This window comes from Phasianus colchicus, chromosome 8 (assembly GCF_987193195.1).
Source record: "Phasianus colchicus chromosome 8, bPhaCol1.hap1.1, whole genome shotgun sequence".
Taxonomy (NCBI): Eukaryota; Metazoa; Chordata; class Aves; order Galliformes; family Phasianidae; genus Phasianus; species Phasianus colchicus.
Genome location: NC_143443.1, coordinates 29,614,107 through 29,636,373, shown reverse-complemented (window position 1 = coordinate 29,636,373; position 22,267 = coordinate 29,614,107). Strand labels below are relative to the sequence as shown.

Below are 22,267 nucleotides of genomic sequence, written 5' to 3'. Positions count from 1 at the left end.
ATGAGTTTCCAGCTCTTCAGTGACATTTGATGAAATCATATTAACCATAATTATATTTGAGGGGAGCACGTCTAAGTTCTAATGAGCCTTTATAGTCATTCATTATCTGATTTCCCATTTACATTCTGCAAAGGTTTGTTTGCTTCATTCAGTTAAATTAAGAGAGAGCTCTTCTCCTATAACCTCTTCCCTTCAACCTGCAGGTCCTTCACTGAGCATTATAGCCTGCACGTACTTGCTTAATTTTCAGCTTCTTGGAGGTCCTATCATAAGCTCAATCTTATGGGTGAGAATAGCCATATGGATAAGCACTTGCTGGATAATAGGCTGCAGGTTTTTGCTTTCTATCAAAGGAAATTCTTACAATAAGAAAATGGACTTTACATTTTCACAAATAACTGCATTTAGTGGGATAAAATCCAGGCACCACAGATGCTTCACCCAAGAGTTATATGCAGATTTAAAGCATAAGTCCCATCTCATCCATTTTGTGGACAGAGCAGCACAGTGACTTGTACTGAAGATGAATATCTTCCCTATCAGTCTCGTTCATTATTAAAGTCCCTGACTTGGGGAAAAAATGATTCCTGCTTTCCTTCTCTTTCTGTGCCTTTTTCAGTGTGAAGTATCCAGGTTAAACCTATTCCCTGGAAGCAGCAAATTTTGTCTGTAGCTGTGATTATGGCTAACCATCTAGATTGCCTACTGTTAAGTAGGTGAAGAACTGATGAAGGTGCTAATTGGTTTCTGTGTAATGATGTTTTTCCCAATAACTGTTTCTGTTAGTCTCATTAAAAATCATTTTAGGGGAAATGAAGGATGTTTGAAATAGTATGTTGTGAACAGTCACTGTAAAAGATGCTTCTGATACAAAACATGAAGTGCTACAAAAATATCAACAGGGCTTAACTGTTCAACCTTTTATGTCTTTAACTGATAAACTTCTGAAATTAAAGATTGATTTTGAAAATGTAGGCAATTGGAGCCAATCAAACATGCTTTGAGAGGAGGCCCAGGGCACAGGTCTGAGAATGGAGCTCCTGTAAGTTTCAGGAGTTCTAGAAATTCAAAACTCACATCGAGGTATTTGTAAATAACTTTTTTTATAATAAACTGTGCATCTTCTGAATTCTGGACGGTTCACAGTCTCATTCTGAATTCAGATGTAGTTTGAATATATCTGTAGTTTCACCTATAGTTAAAGGTTACGTGTTTTGATGCCCATGTGCTTTCTATCTACCAAAATTATGAGGTACTTCAAATTCCACTCAATGTTTTTTTGCAAGAAAAATGACCCATAATTTTGCTCTGCTGCATCTACATGAAAGGAACTTTCAATAGACTGTGTCCATTGCCTATGTCTCCATGGACTCTCTCTTCACAAGAATAAATAAAAGAGATGCAGCAAAGGAATAAAGGGAAAATCAAGGATAAAAGAAATAATTTGTAAGCATAGTTAAGTCAAAGCATCATGCCACTTCTTTGTATTTCAGATAACCCCAAACATCTTCAAAGTTAAAGGCAGGATGAATATCCATAACAACTAATTGCATCTGCTGCACCTGCTGGAAAGTGCTGTGGCTGTGTACATGAATACCAAAGCAAACCCTACTGCTGCAAACAAACTCAGAGCCTGTCTGTAAGGCTACCATCCTGTGAACAAAGCTCAGACTTTGTTCTATTTTTAATAACTATCTTGTGCTTTCGCTCACGTTATTCTTGATGCCAAAGGCATTCTCCAAAACATCCTTTAGGAAACGTGTTTGTCCCTCCTCAGCCCAGGAAGGTAAAGAGGTGGAAAGTTGGCATGTGGCAACTGCTGCCTCTTGATCATTCAGTGGTGTTGTTTTTCCCTTGTGCCCCTTCACACATTTCTCCCTGCCTCTCTTGTGTTTGATGTAGACCATTCACTACTTGGAGTAGGCATTACCTTTATCTTAATTATTTGTACAGTGCGTGGCATAAAGGGCTTTTGGTCCTCGACTGGAGTTCCTACAAACTACCTCCATATTGATATCAACACATTCTTTGGGGTTTATCATCACCTTCAGCAGCACCCCTCTGTTACACAGCACTGAGCTGAGCTGTTTGGTTCACTGTAGAGCGACTCTGATTTGCTGAGTCCAAAACAGCACTTCTATTAGACATTTAGCAGTGCTGTAGTTAAAGTGTTTATGGAAGCAAAAGCAACATTCTGCAGTCGGAGCATCTGCTGGTGGATATTGTGCAAGAAGAACACACCTGCTGTGTATGTATCACATACCATAATTAATTTGAATTTGTTTATGAAACAATAAATCACTCAGTGTGTCAATGGCTGACGACACTGCAAACTCCCTCCCCTCTGTGTGATTTAATTCTATTTAATTATACGGATAACATGCTTCTGTTTCTGTTTGCCAGGTCTCTCTACAGAACTCGTAGATGCAGAAGGAGAACCAGGTCTGAAGCACGTAGGGGAGATCAATAAACAGAAAGAATAATTTTTTAAATGTTTCCTTTCTGCGTCATGTGAGCCCTGCCAGGGATTGTGCATGGAGATATGACACTGTTGAAAGCACAGCTCTTTGATGGTAGGTAGTTGATGGTAAATATTCAAAAAGCATCATTAGCGAATGAAAATTCCTCTTACTAAAATTTATGAAATTTGAGTTTGTCCAAAATAAATGAATTGACAAAAATTCAAGGAATATTTCAATGAAGTCATCATTTGCTTCATCGGTCATAATTCTGGGGCACTATATATGTGATTTCCAGACATTTGTTTCTAATGCAAGAAGCGATACTGATTGGCAGCCAACACACCAACATGTGGATGTGCTCATTTTCTCTATACACACAGTCACCTGCACTCCTAGCCCCTTTGGCTGGGGGCTGCCAGCACGCACAGCCCAGCCCAGCTCACCCTGCTGCAGCTGGGGCAGACAGGAGGGCAGCACGACCGTGGTGTTTGCTCTGCCTCTGCACCTGCCCTGTCCCCCTTTGGCAAGCAAACAGAGGAACCCCTTCAGATGTGTAGCACCGAGATGCTGAGAGGCCATCAGCATCGATCCGTGCCCCTTTCCTCCCGCTCCTCACAGAAAGGTTGCATGCTGTGCTCTGGGAATGATGCTCAGGAGGCTGTCGCCGCTGGTTAATGTTTTCTTCCCCCCTCCCTAATTTCCATGGAGTCACCCACAATATACCCTTTGCTATTGCCAGCAGCTGTTGTATTTCCCCACGTGTCTCTTCCCGCTTTCAGGGCAGAGAAAGTTCAGCAGCCAAGCACCATTTAGAGGGGGTAAGGTTATTGCTGGTCAGCGATGGGGCTGCAGTGCAGGAGCTGACATTTCATATATTTGCATCCCAGCTGCCTCATGTGGTTACAGTCAGCCATGCTGCCACAAGCTGGAATGATCCAGGCCCCACAGCCTCTACCAATGCAGTTTAAATTCCACTAAAAATAGGAATAATAAGAGAAACTGGCGACATTTAAGCAGAAGTCTGGGCTGAGTCTGAGCAAGGTTAGAAGAGAACAAACAAAAGATTATCTGTCCTTTGAAACATCTACCTTCTTGCCAATTCAAATATTGACCAGCTGCAGAACAGCAAAATCACTGCTTGCAGTAGGAGGGAAATGGCTGAGCTTTCCTCACAGATAAACCTTAGAGCAAAAATGGTGTGTGGAGGCTTGCAACAAAGGCTGTGGTCTCCAGAAGAGACAAAAGGTGTTGTGTGTACTGAGGTGGCTATCTCAGAGATCAAATCTAGGTGTAAACTCCGTGTAAAATCTGGATGGAGATAGTAGACCTCACCACAGGCTGCTATGTGATGTTTAAAAGCGTCCTTGTACCAGCACCCTGCCCCCAGCATCTCGTGCTGGGACAGGGAGAAAGGTCAGGGAACTCATCTGCCTGCAGAGGAACCCCCTGCATTTGGGGTACGCTTCAGCTGTGTTGAGTCCTGCTCTGGCTGCTACTTTGTTCCTCAGATATTTCCAGACAGCAAAGCAGACTGATCTCCTGCAGGTTCTTACTGTTGGTAACTCTGTTCAGAGAAAATTAAGTACTATATGGTTTGTGTCTTCCTTCTTGCTCAGTTTCTAACCCTGATATGACAACACCACTGAATTGCTGAAGTGGCTGCCTATCTTCCATCACCAGCACATGGAATAGACCTAGCAGTGGGACTTAGTGTGCTGCTGTTTTCCAGCATTAGCACAGGCTGTGGTATGCTATGATTTGACCATTCTTTTAATTCAGTGTGATGGACAGTGTTTTGGTTTGCTTTTTTAACACCTTTTTGGTTTGTCCAGGGTTTTGGCGTTGTTTTTTTTTGTTTGTTTTGGGTTTGTTTGGTTTTTTTTTTTTTTTTTTTTTTTTTTTGTACTTTGGAACAGAAAAGCTTCAAAATAAGTTTTTCTGAGATGTCGTATGCATGTAGTGGAAATGCTAAGTCACAGCTTGAAGCAGTGATTGAGCACCTGGTGGGAAGGCAGGGCCAACCCAGGGGAGCTCAGGTGCATGCAATGAAGCTGAGTGACTGGAAGGGATGGAGCCAGGATCCACCCCTTCCCAGACCTCATTTAAGGGTTAGCATTGAAGGTAAGGCTCTATCTCTGGAGGTGGCTATGTACCTGAGGCCTTCTGAAGGTAAGAGGTTTCTTTCTTTTGTTTCTGTGCCTGCTTACTTGTTGTAGCTTGAGATCTTGCTGCTTTGCTATCACTGCTGCTCCTTCCACTGTGTTACAATGCTAATATTCCAATACTAGAAAGACCTGACAAGTTCAGTTCTGTGAATAAATTACTATTAAAAGCTAGTTTCTCCCTCAGTTCTAATTAAATTTTCAGTCCTGCACTGAATGGAGTATTAGGCCTTGCCACAGTCCTCCAAGGTATTACTGCACTTCAATGGATGAGGGCAGTGAAGCCAAGGAGAGTTGTAACTTGCTTCAGGTCGTTTTTCTAAAGGAAAGCAAAACCCAAAAATAGAGCAGAACGTGATCAATTTTAAGTTATGTTCTCTTGCCATTAGGCAGAGTCCCTTCTTTGTAACAGGCTGGGCTTCTCAGACTCCAGTGGGAGCAGGAGGGGCTGCTTCCTTATATGAGATCAGGCAAGCCTGGCTGCAGCACTTCTGCTCTCATCTGAGCCTTGGCTTACTCAATCTTATGGCCTTTGAAAAGGTAGTGAGGGAAATCAGAGATGTGTTGATGCAACCTAAGTATTTCTAAAAGAAATGGTAAAATGAGAATTTATTGAAAAGCATCTTAAAATCTATGCTCTCTCTGTGTATGTAAACGTAAAGCATCACAATAAACTCTCACTGAGATTCCTCCTAGCTTTAAAACCATGAACAAAAAGAAAAGATGGACTCTTCTGTGCGAATTTTAAAAGTTTTTTTCACTCTTTCTCTTCTAACCATTTCTCACTTGCTTCACTTTCAGGTCTTCACTCCCTTATGAATGTCCCTATGCCTGCGCAGAGAATGGTGCTTCTGTCTTTGCACGAATTTCTCTCCGCTGTTCTCACAGCAGACGAACAACGGGTCGGATCCGGAGGCGATGTAAAACGGCTGTCACTATGGGTGTCGATGGAAACCCGGCTCCGGGTTTCGTGTCTCAGCTCTGTAAAGGAGCCAGGTCTGTGAGCACCATCTAGTGGCTCTGCTCACACAGACATCACTGCATTTCACAACGCCCTGCTGGGTTACAAACATCAGCAGCTACGGTTAAGTGCAAGTGAAGGTATAGATATGCTGCTTGCATTTCCTATGTTATATATATGCATACACTAATCTTAAATTCTTTTTTTCCCCACTTTGTATTACATATGCTTGCTAAGCAGAAATACAGTCTTTGTAAGGTGACGTATCTCTGAAAGGCTGAGATCCCATTGCTGGCAGCCACTGTGTGTCTTGACTCACCATAATATAGAGAGCATTATTTCTGTCTCATACTCATGTATTATTGCTGGGTGTTGTTTAGAATCATAGACTTATTATGGTTAGGAAAGACCTGTAAGATCATCTAGTTCTGCTGTCAGTCACTGAATTTCTACATTGATGTGGCAATGGGTGCTAGGAAGCTGGAAGGAGTGCCAACAGCTGGGAATCTCTGTTTTGCACACACAATTATAGAGAAGAGGGCAATTAAAGGCCCTGATGCCATGGGCTGTTCAGAGTCAATACTTCCCTTGGTCTGAGTGACAGTGTTGTCTTTGAAATGCAGTGAGGCATTTCCTAGGACTTTGATGGTTCTAAAATGGCAGGAGGTGCATTATTCAGGAATAGAATCACATTTAAGGTCTATATTTTTCGTTTGGAGACAACAAGAGCTTTGTGATGTTGGTCGTCCTGTGTCTGGGAGCTCACATATGCTGTGTGAGCAACACCTGCTCTCTTACCATGGGGATCAGTCTGAAACATGTTGGAGGGTGCAAAGTGTTCAGGAAGCACTGAGTTATTCAGTGTGCCCGGACCCCCCACTGCTTGGCCTCCATTCGTGGTTTCTTGTACCAGCACCAAAAAAAAGTAAGCTGGTGCAGGAGAAATGGCTCAGTGTTGCTCAGTGGGGACTCAGGTTGATTAGTTTCTAATACTTGGCGCCATTTATTTCACAAGCTAAGCATGCAACATGATATTTGGGGCTGAATTCCTTTGAAGGACAACCGTCAGGCAGAAGGTCCTTTGTGTTGCTTCACAGCCATGCAAAGCCTCTCAAGGAACTGAAGCAGAAATCAGTTTGGTTTCTGCTGTCCTTTGAAGCTTGCTCTATGCTCAGCACAGACAACAGTTGCTCAGTTAGATCAGCACAAAGCATTTCATGGTGGTACCTGGATGAGGCCTAGAAGTGATTCTCCATGGAATCATCCCTGTAATTGAAGGCATCAGCTTCAGAAGCTGGTATTCAAGTGGAGTTCTTACATATGCATGCTGATCAGCTGCTTTGGGAAATGCACTGCAGTTAGGTCTAAATCCTGTGCGAGGTTATCTCATGCTTCCACTCCATGGTTTCCTTCCCGTGGAAAAGGCTGCAGTTCAAGCATCCACGAGGACAGCATGGAGCAAATAACTGAAACATATCTTCTTAAGTCTGTTATTTAAGAAATATTCCAATTATACCTGTTCCTGCCCAATTTGAAAAATGTATCAGAGCAAAATAGCAAGGCTCTGAATTGAGCTATCTTTTCTCCCCTGAGGATCTCTCTGTCTTCTTCCGATACAGAACCAGCATTCAAGTGCAGCTGCCCTCCTGACTGACCTCCTCTCTGCACCTGTCCCAGCTTGGTTTGCAGGGCAGCCCCCAGCTGTGTACAGGCCGTGCTCATGGACTCAGGATGTAGATCCTCATGCTGTAAGTCTCTTGAACTTGATAATGTATAATGTGACAATGACCACTTCTACAAATGCTGCTCTTCTACATAAATGCTTTCTGGTCCCTGATGATTTGCAATTTTGCAGGTGTATCATGTTTCTCTTTCTTCACTCTGGAGAGAGAAAATACATTTTATTTGCTCTGTGCTTGTCAAACTCTTGATCTACTTGATTACCCTGCTCTGCTAGCTTTTCAGCCAGCTGCAAGTACTTGAATGAGAGCTATCTGGATCATTGCTGAATGCTAACTTAGTAGTTGAAGGCTGACAAAGTGATGCTTTCCCCATATTCAGCTGAGTGACCTAATGGGTTTGTACAAAGCTGACAATAGGTATTTACAGATTCTAACACTCAAAACTAACACATCAGTCACTGCAGCTGGTGGGGTGATGTCACCCAGCTAGCACAGGACAGCCAGCAGTGCACATGCTGTACTTGCATGAAATTGCATTGCATGAGGCTTCTGCATTCAGGGGTCCTATTTCACTGAGTTTCTTTCTTTTTAAAATACACCGCAGCTGCTCCACAGATCTACTCAATAACCCAGTGACACATATTTGTAAACTAGCCATAAGGATTTTTTCTTTCTTGCTTAGCCAGCACAGGCAGGAAGTGATAAGGTCTGCTTTTGTTACAATGAGAGATGCATGCTGCAGCAGGCTTGTGGCTGGAAACCTTGGATAATGGATGGTTACTTGAGGTCCTTATCTAAGATACTCCAAGGAACTGCCACAATAAAAATAATAAACACCAGCAATAATAATTATTAACAGAATTCAAGGAGCCTGACTCTAATCTCATGCTGAGTTTGTAACTTAATGATTCTGCTGACTTTGAAAGAGCTGCTTCTGATTTAAACTGTTGAAAGTGAAATCAAAAGCAGATCCTAAATTTTTGTCCACCTTATTTGCAATCAAGCTATTCTGAGAGGTGGCGTAGCTCCTTGATGCTGTTAAGACCAAAAAATAAGTGACATTTTTGGATCAAAGAAGCTTTTACTGAAGTCAGACACTTCAAGTCCTATCTGAAGCAGTAGGCTGAAGATTTTTAAAGGAATATGGAGGTTTTTTTATAAAACACCTTTTTCCAAGTTGTAGAAAGACTGAGAGTGGTTTCTTACTTGGTTTTATGTTTCTGTCAATACTGTTAGAATCAGATATTTTACTGGGCTAGGATTACACTCAAGGGTTGGACAAAGCATTTATTTGAACACCATCCCTAAAATCTATTTTAAAATTGCTTGGAGATTGAGTTAAATGACTTCCTTAATTGCTGTGTTGAAAGAATTGTTAATATTTGTGCTTCAGTTACCCTATTCTCTGTCTGTGGAAGATGAGGCCAATGGAGGGACAAAGAGAACATCTGCCCCATGACAGTGTCCCAGAGACGCTGTCACAAGTCTCAGGTTTTACCCAAAGCCCTATGGGCAGGCTGGGACACTGGTGGAACTGAGATGGGAGCTCTGCCAAAAAAAAAAGACAAAATATGATCATGGAAAAAATCATTACTAACCACAACAGTGTTTGATGAAGTCACAAAACGCATCTTAATGTTTTTCTACTTTTGACCAAGAAAAACTTGGGTTTTGTTCAAGAAGAGGCTTGCCTGTCTCAGTAGTCCTTGATCCTGTCCTGACTGGTAATAGTGAAGAAAAGTGCCATCCCTTAATGAGTAGAGCAAGGAGAGCAAGCAATGACTCCCAGGAGTTCTGCCAGCTTCTGTGTAGGAAACACTTTCCATGAGATGGCAGTTTTTAGGCATGATGCAGCTCTCGTAAAGCTGGGATCAAATGGGATTAATGGCAGCACATACTCTATTTGTTCCTTGTTTCCAGATCTTTCACTGAAGGCACTGTGAGCTTTGCAATGGATTTCCAGAAGATCAGAACTCAGCCCTCTGCTGCTTAGGTAGCATTTAGAAGTGGCTTTTCTATAAAGTAAAAACATGCCTACATACTGATCCTTAATCTTTTTAAGCACAAAGTTTATTTGTTTCATTGGCAAAGCAAATTGCTGTAAAAGCCCTTTGGCACAGCAACAACCTCTGTTGCACAGCAGATTGCAAAGCAGTGCTGTTGGCGGTCAAATGTTAGCACAAGCACACACTTATTTACAGGCCCAGGCAGTAAATCAAACTTCTTATGCAGCGCAGCATATCCTGCTCTTAAACTCTAAGGCAAGTTCATGAGCCTTCATTTGCATTTTAAATTCTTCCAGGAACTACAAAGCTTTCTTAAGACTATTTATAGTCTTTGGGAAACATCTTTTAGCAAGAGTGTCATGCATTGCTTTGATGGAAGTAGAGCATACCAACTTCTCCTGGGAAAGATGGAACAAAATGTTATAGAAGCTGGAGAAAGCCAGTCCTGCTCCATTGGCAGAGTACTGTGGCATGTCGTCATCTCTGTGGGAGAAGCTGGAGCTCCTGCCGCAGTACAGGGGGATCACAGAGAGCTTCATTTTTTGGGTCCTCCTGTTCTTACTCAGACAAATGACTCATCTCAGTGAGATGTTATAGATAAAAAGGCTAAAATCTTTTTTTCAAGTCCTCTTTTGTCCATCAACATTAAGCAATTGAACCAAAGCTCATCCTACCCATTTGGGTTTGCTTTGAAAATGTTTTGTTGAAATGCTAGAATATTTTCCCAGAAAAAAAAAATGTTTTTTCTTTCAAAATTTAGTGAAATGTCAGCAGTCCTCATCCAGGCATCAGGCAGCTCTCTTGTCCAGAAAGCAGAACAAATCTGTGCTTTTTCCTGGTATGACTACTTTGGAAGCTTTCCATAAAGAATCAGAGAAGGCTGTGCTGTGACTTCAGGCTGTCGAATGAGAGACAGTCTAGAAATAAGAGTAGCATCAAGCTGGTGAGCAGAGGGCTTACACTTGATAACATACTGAATGCCCCACATTCCTGCATTCGTTTAGCAGTAGCAACCTGCCACAATAAAATCCTTGCCACAAGAAAAGTGTGAAGTAGGAAAATTGTGGAGCATGGTTGCTCTATACCCAGAACTCCCCAGATCTTGTATTGTTCCTCAAACTTTTCAGCAAATGGGTGCATTTCCCCTCCCAGGCACTTATCAGAGAGCATGATGATGGTCTGCATCACACAGCAGATCAAATAACTCTCTTTCAGCAGAGCATCAAGTGCAATGGCAATTTTATAAGCTGATTTGTGGTAACTTCTCTCTTTGTTTTCCCGTTCCCACACGACCTTGTGGAAGCAGATAATGCAATGAGTCAGTGTTGTTAGACAACATCGTTACCCTGATTTCTCATCAGTAGATGCTTAACGCAGCAATTCATTTCTCACTGTCAAATCTCTCCACTCTTTCCTTATTGCTTAATTTCTTCTTCCCTTCTTGCCTGTTTCCCTGCATAGAGTCATAGATTTCTGGAATCATTAATGTTGGAAAAGGCCACTAAGGTCATCTTGTCCAATGCCAATGTTTCCTCTAGACTTAATACATCCTGAAAACTCACAGACATGAAGTTTTATGCACAAGTTCAGTTACAGGAGGGCTGTGCCCAGGCACTGTGAGCTTCATCAGCTTGAAAGAAGGTTGAACAAAACTCAAAAGAACAAGATTTTGTCTTCTGAGAGACTAAGTTTTCAACTAAAAGCATAAAGAAATACAGCCACAAAAAAAAAAAAAAGAAAATTAAAAAAATGCTCAGGTTCACATGCAAAACTGAGCATACATGCCAACTAACGTTTGTCCAGGCATTTCCTAAAACTCTCTAATAAGTACCATGTGTGGACAGCCAGCTATTGGCACGCACACACCATGCACTCATGGACTCCATTGGCCATGAAGTTTTGCATTTAGACCTCAGGCCTCTACCCCAAAAATATTGGCCTGATGCATGAGAGAGCTGTTGTCTTCCAGCAGCTATTACCAGCTATGAGTGATGGAGCAAATTCTTAGTGTTTCTGTCGCCATATGTGCTGATGTACTTCCACAAATGTAATTGAAATTTCGCTTGATCTCCTTTGCTCTGCATGTAGTGTAGTACCACTTTGGATGGCTCAAGAAATATTTTTCCTACCATATATGTAGGTAAAGAAGCAAGGAAAGGGCAACCTAACTAAATATTTTAAGTTACTCTTAGAATTCAAAAATATATCCTGTCAGAACAGCTGAGTACAGCCTGGGGAGGTACTTTTTATAAATCTATGTATTTTGTAATTGTTCAATTTGTCCAAGCCAGAAAGGAATGAGAGCCATCATCCTGTTTTTGCAACACATTCATATTGCATGCAACAGCCACACACACTACCTTTGAAGCACCCTGGGGTCTGTAAATTAGGATCATAAGGTATGCTGGGAACCTGGAAGCAAAGAGGGCTGCAGGGACTCCTCTCAGCTGGAGTCTCAGCCTTTGCCTCTGCTGAGGCTGCCATCACGCATGCTATTAGTGTTCATTATATGGGAGTGTTTTTGTGATGTGGGTGCATCTCCACCTGGAATGAGTTGAAAAGGCATAGAGGCCATCAAAGTGCTATCAGATGTTATTAACGTTTAGCCCACTAAAATCTGGACTACATCTGAACTACTGGCACGCAGATGACAAGTCCTACATCCCGCTAAGGATTTCCTGAGTCCTAAGGCGTATCGTTCGTGTGAGAGATGCTTCTGAATGGGTTGCCATTCTTTAAATGAAGAAACAGGAAAAAAAAAAAAGAAAAAAGAAAAAAGAATATTTTGTGTGGCTTTGCTAATGTCTTTTCAATGCAGTCCTTACATCTTTCTCCTGCCACTGTTTCCTGTCCCAAGAGTCTTCCTCTGCTCTGCCCATGTCTGTGGGTGATGAGGTCAGTGTTGCAGCCCAGCACCCTGACCCCCTTGCTGATCTCCTAAAGGCTCTCTGGCCACGTTCTGGCTGCACAAACCTTTCCCAGGCCAGAGGCACCAGCCCTCACCAAATTTTCAGTACCTCTCAAGCCATTCTTCACCCTATCTATGTCTGTACAAAAAGTGGTTCTTTCTATCTTTGCTGTCACTTCCTCCCTCTAACACTTCTGCCCAGACATTATTTTATGCTTCTTCCCCTCACTCCTCCATCCCTCCCTGTGCAGTTCCCACACCAGGAATACCCTCCTTTCCTCTCCTAAGTGCTCGTGACAGCTGCCATCTTGGCCCAATCAGGAGTGATTGATCCAGCATCCTTCAGCTCCAAGCGCATTTGATCTGTGAAGCTCTCCAGCTGGGTCTGTAATAACTCATATCCTTTGTGGGTTACACATCAAGCAACTCTTTTCCCATCAGTCACGTCTGTCTTGATAGAGAAGTTCTTCCATGAAGCTCTTTGCTGTTAATCCACCGTCTCACGAAGCACGTGATGGAAAAAGTTATTATGAAAAGCAGTATTTTGTATTGCTTTGATGCAAGCAAAGCTTATTTCCATGTCAATTTGATCGAATAAAAAACGTCTCAGGGAAGAGATCATGAATTCTGTCAGGATTTAGACTATGATAAGAGCAATCAATTCATAAATATTCATGCCTGAGGCTCACTAAATGAGCTGCTGCTCACTAGTTTTGCTTTGTTTTTGTTAACTCTGATGCTTTATTTACAGAGCTACATTCAAAGCCTGCTAAGCAGACTGAACTGCTGCTATCAGTGTCAGCACAGTGCTGCTGCATTCTCCTCTGTCTTCTGGGAAACTGTGCTCCAACTCTGACGCAAAGAAAATTAGGACCAGATATTCCTATTTGTGTGGGAGCAACACTTCTGTGCACCTGTAAGAGGACAAAAAACCTTTTAATCCCTTACTTTTGGGTGGGTGCCCAGCTATCCATCCTTCTTTATGTCCTAGACGCAATACAAGTGACCATGTTACTTTTGCTGCAAGTTGGTGGTCGTGTTTTGCCTAAATTACGTTTTTCTTGTGAGATGCTCTGCAGAGACAGAGTGTGCTTTTTCAGAAAATCTTGGGAACTGATTTGTCTACCTTGGACACAAATGTAAAACTGAGTGTCACTTCAGAAATCAGATCTACTGATTATTTTGTGAGCTATACAATTGATTTCAAGCATTCCAGGCTATGAAACCAGGTCAGAAAAAGCTCAAGAAGCCCAATATTCTGTCTCTCTATTTCCTTCCTCCATGCCTGTACAACATTGCACACCTCATCTATGTTCTCTCACCTCTTTCCAGACTAGTGGGCTACTCTGTGTCTCTCATGTGGGAGATGTTCCACAGCTTTGCTCATCCTTTCCCCTGGCCTTTAAGCTTTTTCTGCTTTTCCTATATCCTTTGGGAGGTGAAGGACCAGAGCTGCAGATTGCATTCAAGAGGAAAGAGCACTGTGATCTTGTAGAGGGCCACAGTGATGTGATTTGTTCTTTCTATTTCTGTAAAATATTCTCTTATCCCCAGCCTCTGACACACTTTGCGTGAAGTAAAGCTGTTTACTGCCACCCCTTGGCCATAACTAGAATGATATTGTGTATGAACCTTTTTGCATGTCTGGTCAAACTTCCTTTAAAGTAAGTGTGTAGGTATGAAGGTAGCACACCAATGAGAAATCTGTAGGGAGCAGCTTATGGATGAATTCTTTTGCAAGAAGATCTCACTGATGCGGAAGAAACTAGTCCCATCACATAAAGACCAGCTCTTACTGATGCTGGCAGTGTTAGGAATACCAGAAGGAAAGTTCCTGGACATCAGGGGGTGCAATCCTCTGATCCAAAGCCCATTAAATCACACGAATCTTTTCACTGATTTCTAAGAACTTTGGTGCAGGTCCAAAGTCCTACACTGATTTTAATCCAAAGGCATAAAAAGAGATAACATGAGAGTAGTTTGAATGGAAGGACTTTGTGTGAGCCACCAAACTCACAGCAAATATTAAACAGTTAACCAGAGCTGCTTCTAACTGCTAGACTCTTTATTGTTGTCCGTATAAAGCATGTTTCTTTATACCATCATTCATTACATGTAAGCATATCACCAGTGCTTAATCACAACAAAGTATTACTAACAAGGACTGTAAGTTATTATTCACAGCGACTGTAGCAGAGTTGTTTGTCATTTACCTTCTCTGAACATCTCATCTTCAAAAGGCAAACCTGCTATGGAAAATAATGCACATCCTGTTAAAATCAAGCATGCTTTAATACCTAACAATGCCATTCACATCCAGTGTGCATGCATAACATTTACACGCTAAGAGGCAGTTAAAGTCAGTGGCTTATTTTATAGAGTATGTATATATTTTAATGAAAAAAATTATTGATAGCTTGATTGAGATTACAAATAATATAAGAAAAATCTTGATAAAACAACATTATTCCCACAATACTGTGCTTCACTACAGGATTCACAAAATCACAGAGCAATTGTACACAGCACAGTGTAGGCTTTTCTTTCTGTGTATGGATGAAAGAACCCAGAGGAGGCAAGCACTCTGTGCAGAATAAAACCTGAACCAGAGGAGAGAACTTCTGGGAGCAGTGTACCCAGGCTATTGTGTTTCTTTAACAGCAAAGATGGAGCTTCATCCCACCTGGAGCTCTGCTGCATGTCTTGCCCAGGTGGCTTCTCAAGAGCAGAACTTGTCACAAACTCTGTTATAGCTGAGCATCATGAATCTTGACTCCAGGCTGAGCACAGTATGATAAATGATGATGGAGAAGGAATGCTTTCAGCCCTGCTGAAAAAAGCAGCATTTTGACTAATTTATGGTCCAGGAACAAAGAAAGAGGTGAACAATCAGTTTTCTTTCCTTAATTTTAAAATTCCTCTGGATGGCGTGTAAACTCGATGATAACACTACACACAGCTGTGACAAAAGAGCAGCAGGGTTCATGCTTCTACACAACTCTTTCTGATGAAGAACCGTGTTACAGCAGCATGTGCTCACAGTTCATCACCAAGAGCCATGACCCCACTGTCCCTGGCTGCAGGCAGGTGCCAGGGCAAGGCAGTGATCTGGGGCCTGCTTGGAAAGCGCTGAAAAAGATCCCAAACTGAGAGGATAAGGAGCACGTTGAAAGTCAGGCCTTTGCAAAACAAGCTGGGAAGTGCTGGCAGGGAGAGCTTTCTGCCTTTCATCGTGTATTCTCTTCATTTGTTACTAGGAGATAGGACCTTTGTTGGAAACTGCTCCCTGGCAGTGCCTACACCAAGTGCCTCCTGTGTAATGCAACCAGTTTGCAGCAGATTCTCACAGGAAAACAGAAAACAAGCCTCTTGCAAGCCCAGGGCAGGGAGTGGGAGTGCATGGGGATGATTTCATCTCGTTGCAGAGAGCAAAGCATACAAGTGAGGGAGAAATGACTGCACTTACTTTGGATATATCTTCTTTGACGGCACCTTTTTTTCCCCACAAAACGAAATCACCTTTTTATACAAACCAATTAAGCGGTCTTGGCCCAGCTTAAAAGCAATGAAGACAATTTCCATGCCAATAATAATATAGAGGGAAAAAAACAGGAAAAACTTGGGGTGTTCCAGCTGCGTATCTCCAAATCCAATCGTTGTCAGGGTGATAAAGCAGAAATAAAAGGCTTCCTGAAAATCCAGCCTGGTTTCCCAGTTTGGAAGAATAGCAGCTGCGCAGGAGATGTACACAAAGATAACCAGCACCATTAACACGATGGGCACATCCAGTTTTTCTAACTCTTTTCCTATTTTGTCAAAATTCTCGATTACTCTGGTCATTGTTTTTCCCCTGTCTAGTTCAGGACACGAGCTCCATCTCTCTATGCTTTTACTTCTTGATAGATTTTTGTATTCATTTTCTCTGGCAATTAGCATCTCAAAAATTTGGGCATTGCGATATTGGGTTGGTTTCTTTCTAACAGCTGATTGACTTCTCAGCATTTCCACAATACTCAAGGGTTCGTTCACATCCATTTTAGACCCATGTTCTCTGATACACGTGAATGCAGAACAGAATTTGGAGGCTAGAATTTTTGACTGTAGCTTTCTGAATTCATTGTAAGACTTGGACAAAACAGTCGCAAGGATGTCTCCCATATCTGTCAGGACCAAGAACATCAGAGGGATGCCAAATAAAGCATACAACATGCAGAGGTATTTTCCAGCCCTTGTCACAGGATAGGTATTGCCATAACCTTGAAAAAAAAAAGGGGGACGGGGGAGGGGGAAGAAGGAAGGAAAAAAGGAAGAGAAAGAACATGATGATTTGTTTGCTATTCACCTGTACTGAGACTTTTACTGTTGATCAAAACCTGGAGATGTTGTATTAAAGCCTGATGCAGTAGAGCCCCAAAATGCTGTTGTTTACAAATATATGGGTTGCTGGTCAGAGCGTATGAGAACATTTCTACAGTCCCACATCAAAGAAGATGGGTAAGTATTCCTAAGCAAGATGTTTTCAACAACATGATCTTCCACTTGTTAGCTGGAGTCAAAGCTCTCTGATAAAGGGTCCTCTTCCAAGTGTTCCTTGCTGTTGTGTTTATTCTAATATTCACAGGGGGGAGGATTCAAGTCTGTATCTCCAGCATGTTTCTGAGCTATTAAGCTACTCAAATGTGCCTGTGGAATGAAAAATGTGGTGCTATCTATCCAAGACAGAAGCCCTCCAGTGTGTAGCACTGAGAGAAGTGCACTCTGCAGGAGCCAGCTGTGCTCTCAGGGGTGCAGGATGCTGAGTTTGAAGACAGCCACCAAAGCTGTCAGAAATCAAGGTTCACTGAGGCAGCCGGCCCTACGTGCTCCAGGAAACACAGGAGCTCTCACATTATTCCTTCTATAGAATAATCAGTTCTTCTTCTGCATTAAGATTTGTAATACTTGTGCTGGGATCTTGAGTATATCCCAGTGCAGTAGAGAAGTGTCTTTGCAATTTGATACATTGCTATTGGATTGCTTCCCACCCTGCCTTAATCCTGGCAGGGTATTTAGATACTGTCTCTACTTGCCAGCAGCTGAGAAACGTTAGCAAAAGGATTGAAGTAACTTTGGGGACGAGCATGAGGGGTGTATTTAGCAATGCAGGAACAGCCCAACCAGAGCAGCTGTTTCAGTTTCATTTGAGTTCTGCTTTGAAATATGAATTCAGAAGGGAAGGTTTAGAGACATGATTTAAACATAACCCCCTGCTGTTAACCCAGAGAAGTTGAGCAACAACAACAGCACATTCAATTACAGAGCTGTAGGTTTACAAAGCAATTCTGGACATAAATACTGGGAAGCAGTTTAAAAACAATATCCACATAATGAAGTACCTCTTTCAGTATGAAAACATTACCCAGCACACAGGAGTAAAAGAAATAAGGTTTAACTGAAAAACTGAGCTTTCTGTCACTGTACTATAATAGTTTTGTGCATGCATCATCCATGAGCACAGCTTACAGCATGCATGCAGTGCTGCAGTTAGTTAGCATGGAGCATCACTGTTGCCTAAATTCTGACTTGTCTCTGTGACTCAGCGACATCTCTGCAACCTGTGCTTGCAGCACAGCTTCCAATCCCACATCAACACTCAGGGGGAAAATTAAAGGGGATTTGGAGGTCTTTTTTTTCCCTTTTAGTTCCCTATGGAGGAAATACATCAGAGAGAGCAGTGAGGCATTTGATTCTGAGCAGTTACTTTACCTCCAGACTTACCCACAGTGGTGAATACTGTGCAGCAGAAAAAGAGAGACCCAAAGAAAGTCCATATATCTTTTGGATTGACAAACCAGTCTCGTTCCGCTGTGTGGAGCAGTTCATGAATTTTTTCCTTAAATATCTCCTCATTTTCCGTCATGTTATCTGTTACATTAACAACAGGAGATGCACTGAGCCACAGCCCAAACCTGTATAATCCCATCACTGATCCAGAAAGATTTCCTGCTCTTCTCCTCCCTTCTACCCTTCCCTCAGCACAAGTGGGTCTGGGGAGCAGTGCTGCATCCCAACATCCCATCAAGGGATGCTCAGGGCTGGGACAAGGGAATGGGGAGAGACTTTCTGAGACAGGGAATCCAGTCCACCTCAGGCAGAGGGAGATCTTACTTGCCTCTGGAGCTCAGGGAACTAGGGCAAAAAGGGAGAACACTGAAAAGTCTTAACTATTTACAAGTAGGAGCACAGGGACTGAGGTAGCCTACAGTCAGAACCAGAGTTGAGGAAGATCAGCAAGCAATAGCAGTCATTAGCTAAGCACAGAGAGAATCCCATTTGCAGGCTCAGCTATTATTATTTTGAATAATGTCTTCAAAAGCCAGAAATCAAAAAGCAGAGGAATGAGTAAGCCCACGTACAATTAACTCATTTTTGCTATTCTGGTACATACCTGATAAATTTTTGGAGATGTACCACAGATTCTGCAGGAAATGTCTGTATTCTTCACTTAAATTGACCTTTCGGTTACCTTCAATGTGGGAAAACATGAGAGCCCCAAGAAAAGCATAGATCACGAGAGACAGAATGAAGCAGGCATGTGGAAACACTGCCCAAAATATTTTCTTGCATGCCCTTTTACCTCGCAGAGGCTGTGATGTTGCTGCCATCCTACACTCTTTGTTTGTTTGTTTGTTGGTTGGTTTAGAAGACAGCTTTTAGAAATGAGGAGGATGTGAAAGCTTTGGTATCCTAGAAAAGCTTCTCCTGTGAAAACGGATTGTTCTGCTGCAGGCTGTCAGATCACATGTCTTCTAATTGAAGATTGCACTGCAGTCCCAATGGAGAAGGAGCACAGCTATCAACGCCTGGAAATATTCCTCAACTGATGGCATGGCACTCCGGATCCTGGATTCACCACTGCCCAGGCAGGGCTGTAAAGCACACACGTTCCCACCTTCTGTTGCAGCCAGCTCATCTTTAAAGTTTCTTGTTCTGAACTGCCTTTTCCCACTGATATGGCAGGAACAGATTTGCAACCCATCACAAGGAAAATGCACACAGTGAGAGATGCGTTTCTAGAAAGGGTTCTTCCAGAAATGAACGTGGAAATTTAAAATCAATTCAAAGAAAAAAAAAAAAAAGGAGGGGGGATTGATGCTGATTGCTGTTGCCTCTGGGCAGCGTAGAACAAGCAGCAAGGATAAGGAACCTCTTAAGCAAAAGAGGTTTTAGCCAGTTCTCATTTGATTAAAACCTTCCCATTAATTCAAACTGCCACTGACCTTAGTAAGTAAGAAATGACATTCAGTTCAGGGTTAGTGATCCTTGCAAACTGTATCCAATGTTAAAAGCGAAACCTTTCCTTTCATCCATCACTCCAGAGCAATGAGCAGCATCGCTGCCCTTTGTAATGTTAATAGTACTAGTAAGGGGAGTTGAGCTTTACTGAAAGAGCTGTTAAATATTTCATGTAAAACTGCGGCTAAGCCAAGACCTACTGAGCAATTTGCAGGCAAAACACTCACACTATGAAGAAATACCACATGGACGTAATGATTTCTTCTTGGTCAAACTCTCCGCAAATTGGATCACAAGATATCACATGCTTGTTAATATGGCAGCCTCCCCTATAGAAAAGAGGCTTTCGGGGCCAAGACCAAAATAAGCCTGTGCACTTGCTACTTTCCTGTTTTTCTGATTATTTGACCAGTAGTATTTATTTTTTTTTTTCAATAATAGATTCATAAATCCTCTTACTTCTGTCCATCTCATTCATTTGTTTTTGCTGTCCTGAGACACGGGGTTGAAAACTGCCAACTTACTGAAAAGCAATGAAGCTTCCTGAGAGGATGTGCTCAGGCTGGGTGCCCTTACCCAAGAAACACGGGGCAGGTGACAGAACAAAGGGCAAGGCTGGCTTCTCTGGGTGAGTTTTGTGCAGAGCTGATAACAGTGATACAGAAGTTGACAAGAGCTACTCAGATTTCTCAAGAAGTTTGATGGAATCCCTCTCTAGAGTTTTTTGAAGGGAGGTGAATAGCTACAACAGGATAAAAGGTCTTCACAGGATGGAATTAATGATTCATGGAGAGGAAGAGAGGGAAAGGTCACTGCTGCATCATGCATGGAACTGTGCTGGAATTCTGCCCTTACTCATAACCATAAATGACCTGGAGAGGGGACAAATAGTGAGCTGACAACTTTTGCTGATCATAGAATCATTTCAGTTGGAAGGGACTTGTGGTCCAACCAGCCACGTGGTCCAACTCCCCTGCAATGAGCTGGGACACCCACAGCTCCGTCAGGTGCTGATGACATGATGCTGTTCGGAGCAGTAAGGCTGAGGACAGGCTGGAAGGAACTGTAGGAGGATCTGAAGATGTCAGCAGTAACACAGCATATAAAATCAACATAAGTGCATGTAACGAGATAAGCAATCCTACCTTCACACACAAAGTGGTTGGCTCTGGGCTGACTGTCACCACTGGGCAGCAAGTTCTTGGAATACATTGCATCACTGCCACAAACACATCAGCTCAGTGACGGGGTGGTCAGTATACTCACATCCTTCCAAAAAGGGATCTTACTGCTCACTATGGTGATTCTGACACAATTTGTCCAGTGGATGTTTTCATCAGTATCTCAGATATAAATCTCTTCTTTCCAAAGTGCTCTAAAATCTTCTCAGCTCCCTCCTATACGTAGCAGAATTGCAAAGTATTTAGCAATTCCCAAGAGCTTCTCAGCCATTTGCAACATCAGGCTGCAAGCTTGTAGCAATGAGCAAATTTAATAAAAGTACATTCAGAAATGATTTTTGCATTATTTTTTTAATCCAAACCATTTCCCACTATTGCTGTATTACATATTTGAATTCAGTTGCTTAAAAGCAAATCCTACAAACCACAAATTTTTCCAAATTGAGTTACTGGTACTTGTATTGAGATAGATTTTTGCAATACACATTTCCTATTCATGTTAATGGACAGCAAGCATGCACTTTTCCCAACTTCCATCACTTTTATAAGGGCAAATGTGAGTGTTCTGAAGAAGCTGCTTGACAGGAAAGTTTGTGACCACAGCTGTAGGGTTTAATTATTCCACACACATTAGAATTCATACTTTATCTGATTTTCTTGGCTTACAAAGGTAAAACCAGGAAGGTGTATGATGGTGATATTAGCCCCAAGCAAAGTAAACCAAATCAAAGCAAAAACCAAAAGCAAGTAACCAACCAAATCCAAGTAGCAATAATAGCACCCATCACACCCTGTAGGGATTTCAGCCCACAAACAGGCACAGTGTGCACAGCCTGCTGAAAGTCCCCCATGTACTTTCCAGGTTCTCTGCAGTTATTTTTTTCCTCCCAACCTCAACTGTCTGTTGGATTCCCCAGCCTGCTTTGTATCCACCTGTAAAAGTGTCAGCTTTTTCTTGAGACGAGTGCTTGAGCTTGTAACCTCTGGGAATATTTGAGGGCACTCAGGATGAGCATTCTGGCACCACACATAATGCTGAGTGGATCCAAAGATGTCCAAGACTCTCACTCTGAATAAGAGCATTTCCTATCTCATTCTTTGCTCACACAAAAGCCAAGTACACAGCCCTGTCATTTCATTTATGAGAGACAAACACTTCACATCACTCCATGCCCCAGGAGTAGCCAAGATTTGAGTACCAGTACATTTTTAGCACAAATGAAAGTCACACAGCTAGAAAACACCCAAGTCCCCTGACTTATAAGGAGCAGCTGAAGGAACTGGGATTGTTTAGTCTGGAGAAGACTCAGGGGAGACCACAGCACTTTCTCTGACTGCCTGAAAGGAGGTAGTGGCAAGGTGGGTGTCAGCCACTGCTCCCAGGTAACAGCCGTAGAGGTGATGGCCTTAAGTTGCACCAGGGGAGGTTCAGGTTGAGTTTTAGGAAATATTTCTTCTCAGAAAGAGTGGTGATGCAGTGGCACAGGCTGCTCAGGGAGGTGCTGGAGTCCCTGGAGGTGTTCATGAACTGCGGAGATGCGGCACTGAGGGAATGGTTTGTGGGCATGGGTTGGGGTTGGACTGGATGATCTTAGAGGTCATCTCCAACCTTAGTGATTCTGTGATTCTA

At 42.5% G+C, this 22,267-nt stretch overlaps 1 protein-coding gene and 1 long non-coding RNA gene across 5 annotated transcripts; one reads left to right on the top strand and one right to left on the bottom strand.

The window, feature by feature from the left end:
* Positions 1-1,213: 1,213 nt before the first annotated feature.
* LOC116231486 (uncharacterized) lies at positions 1,214-9,482 on the top strand. 4 transcript variants are annotated; one of them, XR_016468586.1, is made up of 4 exons: positions 1,214-2,248; positions 2,404-2,573; positions 5,426-5,725; positions 7,205-7,494. It is a non-coding gene; the product is annotated as an uncharacterized LOC116231486 (long non-coding RNA). The 4 variants fall into 4 exon arrangements; XR_016468584.1 differs by lacking the exons at positions 1,214-2,248; positions 2,404-2,573 and adding exons at positions 4,429-4,631; positions 9,188-9,482 and having other exon boundaries at positions 7,205-7,333; XR_016468585.1 differs by having other exon boundaries at positions 1,219-2,573.
* A 5,257-nt stretch (positions 9,483-14,739) lies between these two features.
* On the bottom strand, positions 14,740-19,245 carry KCNK18 (potassium two pore domain channel subfamily K member 18). The gene is made up of 3 exons (XM_031597768.2): positions 18,609-19,245; positions 17,939-18,085; positions 14,740-16,437 (listed from the first exon to the last, which is right to left on the bottom strand). The coding sequence occupies exons 1-3, from the start codon at positions 18,823-18,825 to the stop codon at positions 15,644-15,646; spliced, it is 1,158 nt and encodes a 385-aa protein (XP_031453628.1). The 5' UTR covers positions 18,826-19,245; the 3' UTR covers positions 14,740-15,643.
* Positions 19,246-22,267: the final 3,022 nt, after the last annotated feature.